Source organism: Oncorhynchus tshawytscha, linkage group LG08, assembly GCF_018296145.1.
Source record: "Oncorhynchus tshawytscha isolate Ot180627B linkage group LG08, Otsh_v2.0, whole genome shotgun sequence".
Lineage (NCBI taxonomy): Eukaryota > Metazoa > Chordata > Actinopteri > Salmoniformes > Salmonidae > Oncorhynchus > Oncorhynchus tshawytscha.
The window spans coordinates 32,985,360-33,006,680 of NC_056436.1; the positions used below are offsets into that span (position 1 = coordinate 32,985,360).

At 44.1% G+C, this 21,321-nt stretch overlaps 1 protein-coding gene across 2 annotated transcripts in view; it reads right to left on the minus strand.

Moving 5' to 3' along the window:
- LOC112256605 (chloride intracellular channel protein 4) overlaps positions 1–16,801 on the minus strand; it is a 29,209-nt gene extending 12,408 nt beyond the window's left edge. For both annotated transcript variants that reach the window (XM_024429941.2, XM_024429942.2), the window contains exon 1: positions 16,356–16,801. In XM_024429941.2, coding sequence (XP_024285709.1) covers positions 16,356–16,424 — 69 coding nt within the window. In that variant the 5' untranslated portion in view covers positions 16,425–16,801. The remainder of the gene's footprint in view (positions 1–16,355) is intronic.
- Between the last annotated feature and the right edge of the window lie 4,520 nt (positions 16,802–21,321).

The window sequence follows — 21,321 nt, forward strand, 5'->3', positions numbered from 1 at the left end:
GAGCAGCAGCTTTAGGGGTGAGCTCAAGCAAAGCCAGTGCTCAGATAGTAGAACAGATGAGAAACTGTGGCTGGCTATCAGTCAGAACATGGCAGGGATCTTCTCCACTGTAGGCTGCACACTGCTAAAGAAGAGGCCTCGTCTGATCTTCCAGGTACAGATCAGAGCTGCAGAGAGCCAAGCCCTAGTCTGCTACTGCCACAGACTCCCTGCAGCCCTGCCTTCTCTGAGATGGAGGTTGGGAGGGAGAGAGAAATGGTAGAGAATGGAGGGAAGACAGAAATAGACTGGTGGAATTAGCATAAATCTAGTTAAGGAGAAAGGAAGACAAAAATAATAGAGTGGGTGAAAAGGGTCTAGGGGAAAAACAAGCAGAGCACAAGCCAACTAAGCTTTATTGGCGGGCTGCTTGGTGCTCTCCTCATACCCCCCGCTCCCCATCCTGGGCCCCTCACTAGGGAAACTAGTCCGGAAATGAGGATGCTTGTAGCGGTGCATTTCGGCTGTACGTCCCCTCTGACACAGCTGTATCTTCAACACACAAAGAAACCCTCTTAAGACACATACGAAGAAGCTGATTTACAGCGAAGTCGTGTAGATATTCACAAAGCCACAGAAAAAAGGACATTCAAAAAAAGGAAAAAAAAAAAAATCAAATCCATAAAGTAATAAGTTATTTACAAAAATAGATTTATGAGCTACAAACTTTAAAATTACAAGCCATACGATTTTGGGGTATTTGACAGACAGTAGCTGTGACACTAGTCGTGTCTGTTAACTGTCATAACTAAATCATGGCTTAGTTCCGTCTCTGAGTGGTGTAACAGGCCCTCCAACACTGTTCTCTCTCAAGTGTCCATTGCTTTGAGCATTGTCCCAGAACCGTTGCATTCAGCATTGTGAATAGAGAGCTCCTTTTGAGGAATACCCAGCAGAAACTGTTTGTGGACGGTTCTGTGTTACTAGATTAAAAAAAGACCAATAAAATTTCATGAGGTAAGAAATGATTTTGGGCCAGCACCTAATTTGGTCATGAGATTACACTGATGTACGTTTATTTTCATTTTCAGTTATTCAGCAGTGCTCATAATTTCACATTTTATATGTGGTAAGAAAACTGCAATCCCACAGTACTTACTGAAAAATATTACTTCACAAGTTGGCCGTCATTCACTACATGACTTAGCCTTGCACTATTAATTTATCTTATTCATTTGCAGGTTAAAATTAGCCAGGAGATGTTGATGATTGCATCATATTCCAAATAAATTGTGCCAATGTTCCTATTTTACTTACAGCAAGCAATACATGCTACTAGAACATTAGGCTTCTGATATAGAAGTACCGAGAAAAACAGATTTTTAATTGAACCTTTACTTAACTAGGCAAGTCAGTTAAGAACAAATTCTTATTTACAATGACGGCCTACCGGGGAACAGTGGGTTAACTGCCTTGTTATGGGGCAGAACGACAGATTTTTACTTTGTTAACTCGGGGATTCGATCCAGCAACCTTTCGGTTACTGGCCCAACGCTCTAACAACTAGGCTACCTGATTCAACACAGAGACACAGAGTTGTCCGTCCAGTGGAGAGGATGACTCATGCCGAAGTCACTGAAGGTCCAGGGAGGCCCATCGGAGCACAATGGGACCGCAAGTCATCCCCCTCCCTCACCCATCTACAGGAGACAAGCACAATGGGACCGCAGTCATCCCCCTCCCTCACCCATCTACAGGAGACGAGCACAATGGGACCGCAGTCATCCCCCTCCCATCTACAGGAGACAAGCACAGCCACGTTACCAGTGTTGCGTTGACCTCAGATCATGATACCACGTTCACCCTCATGGAGCTACTTCTATAAAGACCATCTTGAGGCATGTCAAGTCTGATGACACTGTAGGTTTTAAGCGTCAGGATGTTGTAATAGACTGGCTACTCAGCATTTTAACTGGTATTAAAAAAAATGGGTATTCTTCCTCATGTCCCATAACATTTTATGGCTAAGAACATCCCAGCAATAGAATCATGAGCTGTACCACTCTGCCTCCCTCGCTCACAAAAACACTTTAGGGAATGTATAAAATACCAGTTTTCATTAGTGCCTTTAATACAGATCTAACCTTTTTAAAAAGTCCTCATCATTGAGGCCAAAACTCTCCAGAGTAGAGTGGTGGCTGATCAACGCTTCAGACCAGGACTGGTAACACGTCTATTGTTTTTCCTTTGGAGAGTTCTGCCCCGTCTGATCCAGGCCTAATTTTAGTAACATGACGGTCATGTCCTCCCCTCACAGTTAACATTCTAAATTGGGTGGGCTCGAGTTCAGGCCACACTTTTACCGAATAAGGAGCTTGGTGGGGGTCAGCCAACAAGTGTTCCGCTGCCCTCCTCTCGCCCCGTGACACAGGCGGAATGTCCTCCGGGAAGGGTCACGTTATGTTATGTCACGCCTCCCCTAGGCTGGACAAGCATGCAAACTGGGTGTGGCTGGGCTGGGCTGGCTAGAGTTGGGCTAGAGTTGGGCTGGGCTGGCTAGAGTTGGGCTGGGCTGGCTAGAGTTGGGCTGGGCTGGCTAGAGTTGGGCTGGGCTGGGAGTTGGACTGGGCTGGCTAGAGTTGGACTGGGCTGGCTAGAGTTGGGCTGGACTGGCCTGGCTAGGGCTGGGCTGGCTAGAGTTGGACTGGGCTGGCTAGAGTTGGACTGGGCTGGCTAGAGTTGGGCTGGGGATGGCTAGGGCTGGGCTGGGCTGGGAATGGCTAGGCTGGGCTGGGAATGGCTAGGGCTGGGCTGGGCTGGGAATGGCTAGAGTTGGTCTGGCTAGAGTTGGGCTGGGCTGAGCTGGCTAGAGTTGGGCTGGGCGGGGCAGGCTAGAGTTGGGCTGGGCGGGGCAGGCTAGAGTTGGGCTGGGCGGGGCAGGCTAGAGTTGGGCTGGGCTGGGCGGGGCAGGCTAGAGTTGGGCTGGGCTGGGCAGGCTAGAGTTGGGCTGGGCTGGGCAGGCTAGGGCTGGGCAGGCTAGAGTTGGACTGGGCTGGCTAGAGTTGGGCTGTGCTGGGCTGGGGATGGCTAGGGCTGGGCTGGGCTGGGAATGGCTAGGCTGGGCTGGGAATGGCTAGGGCTGGGCTGGGCTGGGAATGGCTAGAGTTGGTCTGGCTAGAGTTGGGCTGGGCTGAGCTGGCTAGAGTTGGGCTGGGCTGGGCAGGCTGGGCAGGCTAGAGTTGGGCTGGGCTGGGCAGGCTAGAGTTGGGCTGGGCTGGGCAGGCTAGAGTTGGGCTGGGCTGGGCAGGCTAGAGTTGGGCTGGGCTGGGCAGGCTAGAGTTGGGCTGGGCTGGGCAGGCTAGAGTTGGGCTGGGCTGGGCAGGCTAGAGTTGGGCTGGGCTGGGCAGTTGGGCTGGGCTGGGCAGGCTAGAGTTGGGCTGGGCTGGGCAGGCTAGAGTTGGGCTGGGCTGGGCAGGCTAGAGTTGGGCTGGGCTGGGCAGGCTAGAGTTGGGCTGGGCTGGGCAGGCTAGAGTTGGGCTGGGCTGGGCAGGCTAGAGTTGGGCTGGGCTGGGCAGGCTAGAGTTGAGTTGGGCTGGGCTGGGCAGGGCTGGGAGAGTTGGGCTGGGCTGGGCAGGGGCTGGGGGCAGGCTAGAGTTGGGCTGGGGGCTGGGGGCTGGGATGGCTAGAGTTGGGCTGGGCTGGGCTGGCTAGAGTTGGGCTGGGCTGGGATGGGCTGGCTAGAGTTGGGCTGGGCTGGGCTGGCTAGAGTTGGGCTGGGCTGGGATGGGCTTGGGCTGGGCTGGGATGGGCTGGCTAGAGTTGGGCTGGGCTGGGATGGGCTGGCTAGAGTTGGGCTGGGCTGGGATGGGCTGGCTAGAGTTGGGCTGGGCTGGGATGGGCTGGCTAGAGTTGGGCTGGGCTGGGGGCTGGCTAGAGTTGGGCTGGGCTGGGCTGGCTAGAGTGGGCTGGGCTGGGCTGGGCTGGCTAGAGTTGGGCTGGGCTGGGCTAGAGTTGGGCTGGGCTGGGATGGGCTGGCTAGAGTTGGGCTGGGCTGGGATGGGCTGGCTAGAGTTGGGCTGGGCTGGGATGGGCTGGCTAGAGTTGGGCTGGGATGGCTAGAGTTGGGCTGGGATGGCTAGAGTTGGGCTGGTCTGGGATGGCTAGAGTTGGGCTGGGCTGGGATGGCTAGAGTTGGGCTGGGCTGGGATGGGCTAGGCTTGGGCTGGGCTGGGATGGCTAGAGTTGGGCTGGGATGGCTAGAGTTGGGCTGGTCTGGGATGGCTAGAGTTGGGCTGGGCTGGGATGGCTAGAGTTGGGCTGGGCTGGGATGGCTAGAGTTGGGATGGGCTGGCTAGAGTTGGGATGGGCTGGCTAGAGTTGGGATGGGCTGGCTAGAGTTGGGATGGGATGGGATGGCTAGAGTTGGGCTGGGATGGGCTGGCTAGAGTTGGGCTGGGCTGGGCTGGGATGGCTAGAGTTGGGCTGGGCTGGCTAGAGTTGGGCTGGCTAGAGTTGGGCTGGGCTGGGCTGGCTAGAGTTGGGCTGGCTAGAGTTGGGCTGGGCTGGCTAGAGTTGGGCTGGGCTGGCTGAGGTAAGGCTGTTACTTTGAAGGGAAGGGACTGATGCTGACTTGGCTAGGGCTAGGTTTGTGGTCAGAAGGATGATGGTGGTGGAGTCCGGCCCTACAGGAAAGGAAATGCATCACACCCTGGTGTGGCTCTGACTCATGTGGACGACATGGGTGGAAACCTAACGTCTCCCAGACAGAGGTAGAGGACTTTAAACTTGCAACATGAAAGTTTCTTTCGGACACTAACCAAGGGGTGGAGAGGGATAAGATTTAGCTCACTGAGTCATCAACAACGTGACCCATTACTCTCTCCAGGTTAAGAAGAATAACATAGAAAATATAAAGTCAGGTATGAATTTGAGTGAAACATGATTCAGGTAAAGTTGGAAGCAAATAAGACAGAAGGGAGAAAGACAGGCAGGTGTGTGCAGGAGAAGTAAAGATAAAACAATTCCTGCTGATCTGTGGGCGGTTGTTTAAAGAGTGTGTGTTCCAACACAAACTCCACCCTGGCCGGCTCAATCTGATAGAGGCAACTTTAACACTAAATGTAGTGATTCCCTCAAATGACTATTGAAGTCCCGACCATTCTGAACAACCCTTTGGCTCCAGTATTGTGCTATAGGTGTTAGTTCACATGGCAGCAAAGCCTGCACCATCACCATAAACCAACACCAGCCTCATTTGACATTTGAACTATACTAGGCATGGCTCGCTATCGCTCATTTTACCAGTGTAAAGCAGGATGTGAAACATAAGCAGATGGGATTGAATTGGGTTACACTGCCTGCCCTCAGGGTAGATTCCTTACATCTGAGGTCCAGCACTCGAGCACCCTGTTAGCCAAGTTGATGTAACAGATCTAAATATGTCAGAAGCAATGCCCATCTGTAAACTTGATTAATACTGATCTTTAAAAGTTGTATTTCTGTCCAAATTGAAGCCTGCCCTATCCCAACACATCCTGAACCCCTCTATGTTCCTCCTTTCTCCATTTTCTCACTGCCCATCCATCCTTCTACCTCATTCTTTGTCATTCAAGTAAGTATAATTTCCTGTCATTGGTCTACAGGAGAAATACCTCATTAACTGAGGGCTTCCTTAGGAGCAGAAGGATTAAAACATCAACTTCCTAACAGGCACCAAGCCTTTCCTCTGAACAGAATGGCATGAGCACACAGCATGCTTTTCATTCACCAAGAGAGTTAAGTGTCCAGAACATTTAAACAAACATGACTGTTGAAACTCAAGAATATATAAATAAAATATTTCTGGTACGACAGTGTATAAAACATTAAGAATACCTGCTCTTTCCATGACATGACCAGGTGAATCAAGGTGAAAGCGATTATCCCTTCTTAAAATAAATCAACTTTAAAATCAGTGTAGATGAAGGGGAGGAGACAGTTTAAAGAAGGATTTTTAAGCCTTGAGACATGAATTGTGTATCATTCAGAGGGTGAATGGGCAAGACAAAAGTTAAGTGCCTTTGAGCCGGGTATGGTAGGTGCGCCAGGCGCACCTGTATGAGTCGAGAACTGCAACACTGCTGGGTTTTTCACGTGCAACAGTTTCAAGAATGGTCCACCACCACCCAGAGGACATCCAACGAACTTGACAACTGTGGGAAGCATTGGAGTCAACATAGGGAAGCATCCCTGTGGAAGGCTTGACACCTTGTAGAGTTCATGCACTGACGAATTGAGTCTGTTCGAAGGGAAAAAGGGGATGCAACTCAATATTAGGAAGGTGTTGCTAATGTTTTGTACACTCCGTGTATATGGTCAGGTCTCTTGAAACATCACTAAAATAGTGCATTATAACAAGTGGCAACCTGTCATTCAGGTGTTTCAGCCTAGATCAATGCTTTCTGTGGTGGTGGGGCAGCCAGCGGAAAACACGTAGGTGTTGGTAATGTTCTCTATTTGCACCATGATAATCTCTGTGTTCTGTCCCTACGTCACTGCCAAGTCTAAGGGTAGACCTTGAAAATCCAAGCCCCATGTGTGCTGCCATAGAGTTACATTAGAAGTGCCCATCCAAGAAGGCCCAAGGTCATTGGCAATAGATAAAATGAAGTTTATAGCTACCTTAGCTTTGATTGGACTGTCAATATCATACTTTCAAAATCTTAGCTAGCAGTCATCATGAATGAAGTCGACAATCTATTGGCAAATCCTTTTAATCCTTGTCATATCAAGATAAATGAAGAGAAATTATAGATAAAAACGTATTGGTGCTCATCGGCCAAACATTACACAAGTTGGAAATTCAACAATGAGTGGTTTGGGTGGAATCAGTGACAAAGGCTAACTGCAAGCATTGCAAAGCGATCACTAGCCTGCTATTCAGTGAAGTGGCTGTGTGGTCCCAAATCTGGGATTAAGTGTCTCTGTTCCAAGTTTAAAAATAATAAACATTCATGCTGTCAATTAAGCATGATTTGTGCCGTGCTGAAAACAACTGAAACTTGGCATTGTGAAATCAGACTTCGGTGAGTTTAAGACAACTGTGAATTCCGGAATGTTTTAAACGGTCATTCAACTCGGAATTGTAAGTCGGGAACTCGGGCCTCTTTCTAGAGCTACGACCTGAAGATCAATGGTGTCATCATGATTGGACCTTGTTTTTTTCCGAGTTTCCAGTTGTCTTGAAAGCACCATAAATCCAGAGAATGACAGACTGATGACAAAACTTGCCCACGAAGGACCACCGTGCCGTGCCACCTTCCTGTTCAAGTGAGCAAAGCACAACAAGGAGAGTCCAAAAATGTCATGTATGCTGCTGCATAAATTATGTAATATGCCAGGGAGATATGTATACTGTAGCCAAGAAAGTATTACTAAGTGTATATTGTGTAGTAAGTTGTTAGTAGCCCATGTGCCTCACCCTAATAATTTGGTCTATTTACCCCTCATTTCACCTACTGTTCTGATTGTTGTTTTAGAAAAATGTAATCATTGAATTTTGTAAAAGCTTTCATTGATTGTCTGCTTATATGCCCCCTACGGTTCTGACTTGGTGTACAGGGAGAACACTAAGAACGAGCCATGTTCTGAATTCTGCCGCTGTACATTTCAAAAGTGCTGAACAAAGTTATATTGACTACGTCCATCCTAGCTCGCTCATTAATGTCTTAATAGAAATTACAGATAGCCTCTTATCTGCTCGTCCTCCCCTTTATTCCATAGTTTGTACATCTCAATTGTCAGTGGAAACCACATATGTTTAAACAAGTCAGCCATATCAGTTGTTTTTTTAAAGGCAGTAAATGAGGCTGAATGAACTGTAGCAGTGGTAAGGTGTTGGGATAGCTTTATGTAGGCCCTAACAGTTTGTCACTGTTATAGTGCAATTAAAAAGTACTGTTTAGAGTTGTGGCTTTGCTGGCATGCATCCCACTTTTTATTTTTTTAACCTCACCAAGATGTACATGTTTTAAATAAATACATTTAAAAAGATTGACACTGATTAGAACTAGGGAAAAGGGGGATACCTAGTCAGTTGTACAACTGAATGCCAACTCTAATGTGTCTTGCGCATTTAACCCAACCCCTCTGAAATCAGAGGGCTGACCCCAATTAGCGAACTGGTCGATTGTTAAGCTGTTGGGTCGACCAATATTATTTTTTTGTTGAGCAATAACAAATAAAATAAATCTACGCACACACAGTGCATTCGGGAAGTATTCAGACCCCTTGACTTTTTCCACATTGTTACATTACAGCCTTATTCTAAAATTGATTAAACATTTTTTTCCTCATCATAAATCTACACAGTAATGACAGAGAAAAAGTTTATTTTTGACAAGTTACAAAAAAATATATCTCCACACATGCAGAGATCATGCGTTAATCTACTCTGCTTCTCAAAGACACAGCAGTTGAAACAAAAACACACATTTGGACTCATCAGACCAAAAGGACAGATTTCCACCAGTCTAATGTCCATTGCTTGTTGTTTCTTGGCCCAAACAAGTTTCTTCTTATTATTATTATTGGTGTCCTTTAGTAGTGGTTTCTTTGCAGCAATTCGACCATTAAAGCTGGATTTCACACAGTCTCCTCTGACCAGTTGTTGAAATGTCTGTTACTTGATCTCCGTGAATCATTTATCCTCTGCCGCAGAGGTAACTCTTCGTCTTCCATTCCCGTGGGGGTCCTCATGAGAGCCAGTTTCATCATAGCGCTTGATGGTTTTTGCGACTGCACTTGAAGAAACTTTTGAAGTTCTTGACATTTTCCACATTGACAGACCATCGTGTCTTAAAGTAACGGACTGTCATGCCGCTTTGCTTATTTGAGCTGCTCATGCCATAATATGGACTTGGTCTTTAACCAAATAGGGCCATCTTCTGTATACCACCCCCACCTTGTCACAACTGATTGGCACAAACACATTAAAAATAAATTCCACAAATGAACTTTTAAGGCGGCACCTGTTAATTGAAATGCATTCCAGACTACCTCATGAAGCTGGTTGAGAGAATGCCAAGAGTGGCTATTTGAATATAAAATATATTTGGATTTATTTAACACTTTTTGGTTACTACATGATTCCATGTGTTATTTCAGTGTTGATGTCTTCACAATTATTCTACAATGTAGACAATAGTAAAAATAAATAAAAACCCTGGAATGAGTAGGTGTTCTAAAACGTTTGACCGGTAGTGTCGTTATGTGCCCATTTGGGGATCTGATAGTATTTTTGATTGGCTTAACACACAACCACTAATGACCTGTGGAGCTTCTCAAAGTAAATGCCATCTTCACTTCAAACAGCAAGCAAAGACAGTTTTTACATCCATTGAGAACTACAAGTCTCTCAATGCATTTGAAAAATGTTCAAGTGCTCTCCCTTTCAATAACCACTCAGTGTGAAAGTGGAAAATGTCATGGACTAAAATAGGTTCCTGTACTCATTTTGGGTGCTGCTACTGTTATATATTTTAGGTGCAGGACAATCATTTTGAGCTTATATTCTATAAGAGGAACAGGAGCTCAAGCACTAGAAAATGAGGTGCTGGTACTCAGCTCCAGTGAGCTCCTGCCCAAGTCAAGTGCTGCGTCGTATCCCTTGCGCGAATAGCTTACAGCTGTGTCTATCCCAAGCTCACTGGCATGGGAAACTGAGGGCACAGAATTTGTTCTTTATGTAGGCTATTTTTACATAGTTGGCAATAGAAGTTACATTTTAGGTATCTATTTTTATTAACCACATGACAATGATTGAGATATGAAGACATCCTTATAATTGTGCATCTGAAAACCTTGATTGACGCGCAGATCGGTAGAAATGGTAAGATAAATGGTCGTTCCACATGAGAAAGGGTGCAGACTCCTCATGTAGACTATTACCTGCAACTTCAGGAGAGTAATGACAGAATCTGCCAAAGCCAGCAGGAGGAAAATAGTTGGCTCAGGTTAATGTTTTTCCTCTTCTGGTTATCTAGATTTCTGGCGCCCTCGATGCGTTTTCTTATTTGATCAAACCATAAGCTCAATGCATATAGTTGATTTGATCATTTCTTTTAAACATGGGGAGTGTCCATATGAGGGGGGTGGACAGCCCTAATTATCATACCCCCCTCATCTTGTGTTACATTGCTGTGTCCATTTGGCCGAGGCCCAGTCCTAACAGTTTTTAATAGTGAAGCATTCTCACCGCTACAGTACTGCACAACAGACCAGTTACAGACCATTAATCTTTGTCCCCCAACTCATGATGCTGACTGCAGCATAATAGTGCTTGGAGAGAATAAACTGCTATATTGATTTTACTATAAAAAATAAAATAAAATGTAAAACGGGCTACTCAATTGCCTTTGTGCCACTCTGGGGAGAAAGAATGGTGTTGTACTCAAAGTAATTATGCAAACAAGTGGCAAATGGAGATTGACATGTAGAATGCTACCAGCTGAAGTCAAGTTGACACGGGTATATACTTGTGACACAAGTTACTGCAGGGACACAAACAACTTATTGATGGTTAACCCAGAGCGTGTAAACTGTGGATCTTGCATTTTTAGACAATTACAACAGAAAGGCATGACTAAGCAGAGACAAGAGGACAGAGTTGCCAAGACATCAAGAAAACGTAAACTAAACATATCCTGTTTTTGCCCGTGTACAAGCTGTTCCTAATAATTCTCATACCAAACTATTATTATCCTATGATGGCATATCTCACATGACATGGACTCACACAGCCATACAGTACAGGGAGGGAAGTGTAGGACGTGAGCAGCTCTTTTCGTGATGTCTCTCTGACCTGAGACTGAGGGAGAAGTGTGTTGATCTTTAGGATTTTGTCCTGGGTGGACATCCCTGCAAGGGGTTCTTTAAAAACCAGTGACTGGTACATAATTGGTCTCTGTCGCCATAGTTTCCATGTGATTCTCTCGGAGTAACACAAAAATACAGACGAACCCCCTTCCAGCCACGGGACATAAGAATGGATTACTTTCGATGTTTATTTACACTGCATTCATCCATGGATTCTATGCCTTCTTCATTGGTGGGAGGTGGAGGTGTGCCTTCATCCCAGCCTTGGCACACTTGCTGGCAGAGCGACAGCATACAAACTAAAGATGAAAGCATGTCCTTTCGGAGTTACCTGTATTGCTTCCCGTTCCATACAGTAATTTAGCATGATATTGGGGTGCTGGGTCATTGTGCATTAGTGTGCCTATCGATGAGCGATGCCCGAAGTCTTATGGTAATGTGGGTCATCAAGGAAAGATTACCACACTTCCTGTCCAGTGCTGGAGGGTCAAACCAAGTGATTATTGCATATAATGAACAGTGCAGTCTCCTAAAAGGAACTTCATAATCACCTAGTCATTACTCTAGCACCATCTGTCACAGCGTTCAAAGAAAACCTTTACAGTCTACAATGCCTTCACCCGGAACATTTAGCTAGTGGGTGATTCCTCACAAAACAAGACCATGATTTTGGCATATCATAAGTTCTAGAGTGGGATCTCTGCTAGTTTGAGTTATGTTCCAATTTGTAAGCATTTCCAACAGAGTGAATGTGAAAATGGATTCAAAATTGTCACTGCTGATAATTTGCAATAATGCAAGTAAAAAGGCTGTGAATGGTTAAATTGCCTAGTATGCCAATTTCTCTGTACACAATGGTCCATAACTTGAAAACTAGCAGAGATGACACATTGGAATGTTGACATACACCCACAGAGCAGGGATGGGCAACTTGTGGCCCATGCCCCCATTTTGTAGGCCCGCCATCTGGGTTTCAACTTACTGTTGACAGTTTGAAATTGCACTTTGCGTGTTCTATTCTAAATGTAGTTGTGTATCAGCAGTTTCTCTTGTTATGTCAGTCACTAACAACATTTCCATCAGGTTATGTGAGTAAAGTCATACCGGGGGGAAAAAAAACAAACAGTTGTGATGGAAACAGGAAGTTTTGGTACAATTTTATAAACGCCAATGGATCATTTGTTTGTTCGACATGGGATTTTTTTGTGTCTGTAAAAATAAGTATGCTAGAAATGGCAGCGGAAACACAATTAAGCGCAAATACTGATATAACCATCATATTGAAGTAAACTTAGAGTCACACAATATTACTGTATGTTGTGTGGTCCTCCCACTGCGACTCCGAAAACCATGCAGTTTATTGGGCCACATATTGAATAAATGATGAACTACACAGGGTGGTGAAAGTGCACAGCGATGAGCTTGATGCTCTTTTCCAATATAAATATCGACAGTCTTATTCTGGTGACACGATGAGCGATGTTTGACTGCCGTTTGACAAATAATCTTTCTTTTGTCCATAATAATCTCATCATGTAGACTAGCCTAACCGCACAGTATCTATGAGCTGTTGGCTAGAGCGCATATCGCAAATGTGCCTACCAGAGTAAGCACATTTGCGATACAGCGTAACAGTTTGTGACAAAACTATTGGTAGAGTTGAAAACTGTCACCAATTGGAAGGAAACCTAGCTACTGACAGTCACTCAATTAGCCATGTCAGCTAACAATTTTGATTGTTAAATTAATCTAGCCAGTTATCATGGCCGAATACCGACCGGGCACGCAGGGCTTCGATTTTGTTAGTCACTCTCACTCAGATATATTAATAATGCATAAGGCATGGCAAATGGTGTAGAATTGCAGGAAACTAGCTTTAAAACTGCAAATAAGTATCTCCACCCCACAGCAAAATGAATAGAATTGCAGCACCCCTGTTAAATAAAAATAATATAAAACTGTATTGCTTCTATGAGCAGACAAAAATAATCCTCTTTACTGATGGATTTTCAAATTGTAGACTGGCACCAGACAGGCTACCTTCGCAGGGGCTCAAGGGTTCTACAACTCACCTCTACAATCAAAACTGTTTCCATAGAAACCTTGTAAGACAACAGTACACACTGCAGCAGGGAGATTTAAAGCGGGCAATAACCTCATATCATCATCATCATCACAATCTAGGTGGGTCAGCTAGTTTCAAAAGGCACTAAAGTCTCTCCCCTCAGACACTAGCAGGATGATGAATGGGGATCAGGAGCCACTACGCCAGTCCATGCAGAGAGCACACAGTGAGCCTTATCAGCTGTTCCCAGTAGCCACCGTTTGTGTGGTGCCTATGGCAACGTGCACGCCTGCCTCATTGCCTAAGACGTCTGCCTGTGTTTAAAGCAGCAGAGCGGGAACAATGATGGACATCCTGGAGCATCAATAATGGGTGAGTTAGATGTCTGCCTCTACACAGAGCAATGGATAGGATGTAGGGAGCGAACGTGCCACATATCAAAGTCTCTCTTGCTGTGTGCACACGGTGACAGAAACAAACACTGACAATGGGGGACGATATTGTGTACACAAGCACTACAGAGAGAGCACACATAGCACAAGAGAGGGTTGGGCTGGGAAGCGGTTGTAGCAACATATAAAGTCACCTAGGATGATGTAACTGCTCCTGTAGGCAGCGAGGGATGGCTGACTGAGGTAGGTAGCTAACACCTCCCTGTTAGTGGTGCGCAGGTTGACTCATAACACGCAGTACCCCAAGGTTATGTCCTCGAAGCGGGCTGGCTTAGGGTAAATCACCAAATGCTTTTGGGAATGGGCAGATAAAGTTAATGTATCCACTGAGGCAAAAAGATCCACTGGCAAAAAGGACAATGTCAAAGTTCAATTCAAAAAGAGAAAAGCTGCAAAATTAAGAGTTGAAAATAAAAGAGATTATACAAATTCGACAGTCACGAGACAGGGACTTCAAGAGCCACGTGTATCTAGATCACACTGTCAACATCATAACCAGAGACGATCATAATCACCAGAGAAATACTGCTCAGAAGGGGGCAGTGAGTTTACATCACCAATAAAGCTTGGTTTCAAGATCAAGGCCTCGTGTAAGTTTTTTTTCCTAATTTAATTCAGGCCCCCAAACCCTCACCCCACTGGGGTTCCACCACCTCACCCTGTTTTCCCTCTCCTACTCTGCCAAACAGGCAGAAGAAAATAAAAAGCTTTCCGGATTACAAACAGGATTGATGGGAGTCAATAGGTGTCTCAAAATGCATACTACTGTGCTCCAAGCACCCAAATTGGAGCATGGGAGAGTCCGAATCAAAGTATGTGAGACGGGGCACAGAGGACACTTATCAAATGTTACTCCATTTGTACATATTTTGAAGCATGCATCGATGCAAGCTTCAACAGAAAGTATACAAAGAAATATGACGCAACCATGTAAAAATTATGCAAATTCTCTTGAAATCAACAGTGGCCATTACTTGAGCTGAAGCGAGAGAAAATATACTCAGTCTTGAGAATGAAATGTTGCCTATTCACATCTCATATGTTGCCTGAGTACAATATTTTGTCTTTCTACATTAATAAATACATGCTGTGTTAATTTTGTCATGGTTCCCTGCCAACAATACTCATTGTAGTAAGCCCATAGTAAGATAAGAGCTAACTGGCTAGCTACTACTGTTAACTAGCCAGATAGGCACAAAGAATTGTTAGTTAGCTACCCATGAAGAATGGACCTTGGATAACATTTGTTTTAGGTCATTTTTGCCTGTTATACTAGCTGGTTAGCTACATTATTACTATTCACATATACAGTAGCTAGCAGATAGTTATGAAGTAAAATGTTTGCTTTGTGTACATCTTGTTAAGTCTCTATTGTTGCCATTGTCATGGCTGGAATAAGGTTCAGTGAATGGGGAGATGCAGCGTGAGGTAATACAGTAGGGGGAGTGTGAGTGCTTCTCAATTATATGTTTAATGCGTTCTCCACACCCTTGTCCTAATAAGCTAGCTAACAAGCTGGCTCCTGAGTGGCGCAGCAGTCTAAGGCACTGCATCTCAGTGCTAGAGGCGTCCCTACAGACCTTGGTTCGATCCCGGGCTGTATCACAACAGGCGGCAATCGGGAGTACCATAGGGCGGTGCACAATTGGCCCAGCATCTTCCTGGTTAGGGAGGGTGTGGCAGGAGTAGGCCGTCATTGTAAAATGAGAATATGCTCTTAACAGACTTGCCTAGTTAAATAAAGGTTAAATGAAAAAACAAGAACTTACTCAAGAGAACATCCTTGGAGAATGCACTTGGAGCAGGTAGTATGCACATTGAGAAACACCCTATAAAACATTAAGGTTTTATTCCAGGTCAGACATCCGCCTGTGATGTCCCAAACTTTCTAGTGCATAATATACCTTTTTCAATTGAGTAACTTTACAATACTGAAATCCAAGGTCAAAGAGCTATCTATAGCTTCCTTACAGACACCATCACTACAACAAGCTGTATTTCTTCATCCCCAACACATGCCAACTAAAGGGGGGGCATCCTCATGAATAGGGAGAAAAAGGAAACATTGAAGTGTGGAAGCCAAATACTTCTGAGTCTTTTCTGTGAAATTGCCAAGATATTGAGTCACAAATTTCTTATAAACTTCAGGGGAAAGCCTGTTTCATTGCAGTTATTTGCACCACACCCCTACCATTATCAGCCTAAACAGGACAAAAAGGCCAGTAATTGTAAATATATTCCAACTCTCTCCAATTGACAAATATCAAAAGTGTTTCATCCATATCCCATCTCCTTCCAAACCTTACAGATACCCCCTTTTTGACAGGCTGAAAATATTGTATTTCAATAGGGCGGCTACATTGTTTCGACCAGCGTGCGACCACCCGGTGGCGGTGCTACACTATCGTTTCGATAGAGTATGCTACAATGTCGCGCTGGTTAATAAATTATCGTTAATCTTAGCATGTATAATTCACGCTTAGTTTGACATAAAATTGAGGCACACTTCAAAATTAGGATGGATGCTTTGTCTCCTCCTCAAGATGATGGGAAGAGCACAGAGCCGCGGTATCCGCCCTAAGTCTGACAAACTCACATGGCCACACTTTGAGAGGGTCTCAAACTAACCTATACTCGAATTATTAAAAATCGTAAAACGTTTGGGAAAACTGATCACCTACGCAATTTGAAAGACTAGTTGACTTCTGTATGCGCAGTACTTCAAGAAACAGTTTTTGAAAGCAAATGGCAACAATATAATACAACCAAATGGTACATCAATAACGACAGCACACGTATTCACTGTCCTATGCACTCCAAGAAAGAAAAGTAGCTTATAGTCTTACTTTATACCGGTATCCCCCCCAAAAAACGTGCCCGACTAAATGCATTTGTTAATTTAGGCCTAATATCTACGTTAAATTTTTATTTAGACAAATACAGTCAAGAACAAACTTTTCCCAATGCGACAGACAGCCTGCTGGATTATCTATTCTGTAACGTACCTTCACAAAGAGCTCGATAACGGGCTCGTTATCCGCCTTGATTCCATTCTGGGGTACAGACAAAGACATTGTGAACTAAACTTTATAAACTTTTCCAAACGAAATCGACACCAAACGGGTATCTTCAGCCTAATCGCTCTTCTTTGCCAACCCCTTTCCACGGAGTATTCGGATAACCGATTTTCCTAGGCTGGTGGCTCGCTGCAATTCTCACACAAGAGTGGTGGGAGGAGAAAGTCAAGCACAAAGATGGCAAGAGCTGTGTGCTATTGGTGCAGCCCGTCCACAAAACTAGATGTTGCAGAACAGCTCCCTTTGACTCTTCGGTATCTCTACAGGATTTCCGTGCACAACAAATGATTGTCGTTTAATCAAACTGTTGCACGCAACATAATCATTGATAAATCAGAGGGACACTATATTTCTGCCCTCGTGAATGACCGTTACAACCCCGCATGGAAAACGCCCTCCAGTCACCTTTTATGGTAACAAAAACGCCCTCATTTACTGTATGATTTGTAGATGTTGGAACTGGACCATGACCGTTTGTAAAAGAAAGCACAATGGCAAAATGGTTTAATTTTCTGTAGAGGTGTGGGCAGAATGTATAAAACCTTTTCAGTGACTTTAAAAAAAGTGCATGCATGCAGCCAGTTCCAAACGCTGGCCGCACATTTTGGTATTTGGTATTTTATTAGCAGCAGCTACCCTTCCTGGGGTCCACACAAAACATGAACATTACATACTACAGAACATTAATAGACAAGAACAGCTCAAGGACAGAACTATATAAATAAAAACAATAAAAAACAGTGGGAAGCAAGCATTAGAGTCAACATGGGCCAATTGAATATACATACAATATCATTGCAATAGACATAGTGCTGTCCATTATTCCCAATATTTATATCTAAAGTCAATAGTCTAACTGCAGACACTCTCAGGCCGATCGTCTCTCAGGCAGGCCCATCTCCAGTACCAGGACCCCTCAATGATTTGACTATACTACCACCTACTGGTGGGGCGCGTTTTCAGTGTTGAATGAAAATGGCAGGATTAATGTGTGACCAAATCTTTTTTTTTAAATATTTTTTAATCTCGTTCTATCTGTGGTATTACACTTTAGTAAGGATCGTAATGCTTGTTTAACTGACACTTTGATATTCTGGATTTCCACTGATTGTCTGTGCGATTAAAATGTGGGTCAAAAGGGAAATAAAAGTATTTATTTTTCATTTAAACTATCATTGTAGTATAATTCATGTGCAACGTTTTAGTTTGACATGTATATGTAATCTGTTGTGTTGGATAGCAGATGTAACACGAACAGAACTGCAGAGCTAGGGTCCTAGCTAGCCACTTCCTCCGCCGTAACTTTAACAGGACCGTGGGAAAACAGTGCTCGCCAAGTTACACTATGTACGGTTCATATCGTGAGTTGTCAGTAGTTTGGACGCTATCCTTTCTGTGGTAAACAGAAGAAAAAAAGTATGCTCCTTGTGTTAGGCCCGACGCACCCTCTGCGGGGTTGAACGAAACCGTTTTCCAGGGGAAGCGGTAGAGAGCCTTTGCTTTTGAACATTAACCAGGCGACAGTCGATCTTAACTCCTCCACATTTACTGGATTGGTTGAACAGTGCAGAAGATAAACTGGCCGGAGGTTCTCTTTTCATCACCAGAAATTAGGACACGCCGCCCTGGCGTTTTGTTTAAGCCTGGAAGTGACGGCCCTGGCATTGGAGGAGCCTGCCTCAGACGTCTAAACTCATCCAACCAGTAGGTGGCAGTATAGAAGAACCTGAGATGTATCTCCAGCTAGAATCCTCTCAAAAATGGCCAGTGACGTGACATTTTATTGATAACCTATAAGACTGGGTAGCTGGCTCAACTCCCCCTGGCAGTAATGCTGGTGTAGCAGCAGCTTGCTCAATGTCCTCACACTGCCTGTGTCGGGCCGCCTCTGGAGCGGGTGTTACAACAAAAGCATTAACCATAACAGAGACGTTTTTTAGTTACTGTAAAACCCTTACAAGACTCACATCTAGTACATTACATCAACTTCAGAATAGACATTTGTTCATTTACTGTATATTTTTTACATTTGTATAAAGGTCATATGAGTTATAACTCAAAGATGAGAAAATGGCACTATCAGGTAATCAGGCTCTCTACAGTGGATAGCTTTCGAACTCGAGTTGAACCAGTACAGCATGGCATTGTAAAACTGTAATAGAAATGTACCACTTATAAAAATGTATTGGACAGGACAGGCAGTTTGGCCAAGATGCCTAATAGGTCTACATGGTGTGTCTATCCGGTTTGTCTACATATCAACTGTTCTGCCTGCGGCTACGGAACCCTGCCCTGTTCACCGGACGTGCTACCTGTCCCAGACCTGCTGTTTTCAACTCTCTAGACAGCAGGAGCGGTAGAAATACTCTTAATGATCGGCTATGAAAAGCCAACTGACAATTACTCCTGAGGTGCTGACTTGGTGCACCCTTGACAACTACTGTGATTATTTGACCATGCTGGTCATTTATGAACATTTGAACATCTTGGCCATGTTCTGTTATAATCTCCACCCGGCACAGCCAGAAGAGGACTGGCCACCCTTCATAGCCTGGTTCCTCTCTAGGTTTCGGCATTTCTAGAGAGTTTTTCCTAGCCACCCGTGCTTCTACACCTGCATTGCTTGCGGTTTGGGGTTTTAGGCTGGGTTTCTGTACAGCACTTTGAGATATCAGCTGATGTAAGAAGGGCTATATAAATACATTTGATCAGTGCTGATTGTAAAACCATTCAATGCATCTGCCCCCAGCATGCTTGAAGGTGCTTTCTACCTAGAACTCCCAAAAAATCTAGAGCAGCTGCTCACAGACCCATCAAGCATCCCAACAGGCCAAAAATGAACAAGCCAAGGGAACAGCAGTCACTGCCCTGGCGGTCTTTACTAATACACACTATGGTGTGTAGTGTGGTGGGGGATTACAGTGGGGCAAAAAGTATTTAGTCAGCCACCAATTGTGTAAGTTCTCCCACTTAAAAAGATGAGGCCTGTCATTTTCATCATAGGTACACTTCAACTATGACAGACAAAATAAGAAAAAGAAAATCCAGAAAATCACATTGTAGGATTTTTAATGAATTTATTTGCAAATTATGGTGGAAAATAAGTATTTGGTCAATAACAAACGTTTCAATACTTTGTTATATACCCTTTGTTGGCAATGACAGAGGTCAAACGTTTTCTGTAAGTCTTCACAAGGTTTTCACACAGAGTAAAAATTCCCTGTCTTGGGTCAGTTAGGATCACCAATTTATTTTAAGAATGTGAAATGTCAGAATAGACATTTTTCCAAAACGTTTCATCAGACCAGAGGACATTTCTCCAAAAAGTAGAATCTTTGTCCCCATGTGCAGTTGCAAACCGTATTCTGGCTTTTTTTTTTTTAAATTTAATGGCGTTTTTGAAACAGTGGCTTCTTCCTTGCTGAGTGGCCTTTCAGGTTATGTCGATATAGGACTCGTTTTACTGTGAATATAGATAGTTTTGTACCGGTTTCCTCCAGCATCTTCACATGGTCCTTTGCTGTTGTTATTGATTTGCACCAAAGTACGTTCATCTCTAGGAGACAGAACGCTTCTCCTTCCTGAGCGGTATGGCGGCTGCGTGGTCCCATAGTGTTTATACTTGCGTACAATTGTTTGTACAGATGAACGTGGTACCTTCAGGCGTTTGGAAATTAATCTCAAGAATGAACCAGACTTGTGGAAGTCTACAATATTTTTTTCCTGAGGTCTTGGCTGATTTCTTTTGATTTTCCCATGATGTCAAGCAAAGAGGCACTGAGTTTGAAGGTAGGCCTTGAAATACATCCACAGGTACACCTCCAATTGACTCCAATGATGTCAATTAGCCTATCAGAAGCATCTAAAGCCATGACATAATTTACTGGAATTTTCCAACCGGTTTAAAGGCACAGTCAACTTAGTGAATGTAAACTTCTGACCCACTGGAATTGTGATACAGTGAATGTGAAATAATCTGTCTAATCAATTTGTTGAAAAATTACATTTCACGCACGAAGTAGATGTCCCAACCAACCTGCCAAAACTATAGTTTGTTAAAATGACGTTTCTGGAGTGGTTGAAAAACGAGTTTAAATGACTTCAACGTAAGTGTATGTAAACTTCTGACTTCAACTGTATAAAAATAGACGCATTTCATATTCAACAAAACTATAAGGCTTAAAATGACATATGCTTTTTAAATACAGCATAATCATATTATAAAACCACAAACTGTAAGAGTTCACGTTCCTTATAACTGTAAAATACATGTTTGTTTAGAGTTAAGAGAAAATGTGCATATTTTCTAAAGGGCCCTTGATCAAAACATCTGCAAGTACAGCTGTTAACATCTGAGCTCTAGCTTGGCTTCCAGAAGTCACTAGGAACTCACCTTCAATCTCAAACAAATCTTGTCCATCTATGAAAGTGTTTCTGCTAAAAAAACAAACAATTTAGATGAATGGCTATTAATCAATCTCAATGTGCTAGTGATGAAATTCTCTCCTGCTGCGCTACAATGTAAGGATTGCAGGCATGTGCTTTGTCAGTGGCTGTGACGTAGGGTTCAGCAAGGAGTTGACCTGTCGGAAGAGCAAATGAAAATGGTAGGAGGGACATTCCATCGATCTGTGGACATCCCAGCTGGTTTCAGATTTTGCATCCTAAGCCCCAAAAAAATAGACTAGCGTGTCAGTGGGAACCAGGGCTATCGCGCAATGCAAGCCATTTTGATCTACGGTGTCCACAGATCAATTTAAGCAAAAATGTCAGTGAGAACTTGTACCAGACCCACGTAGGTCTTCTATAAACATGGGACTTTATATCTAAGATTTAAGTGGCCAACCCTGTTTTCTGAGAGGCTTTAACCATGAATTTAGAATATACAACATAA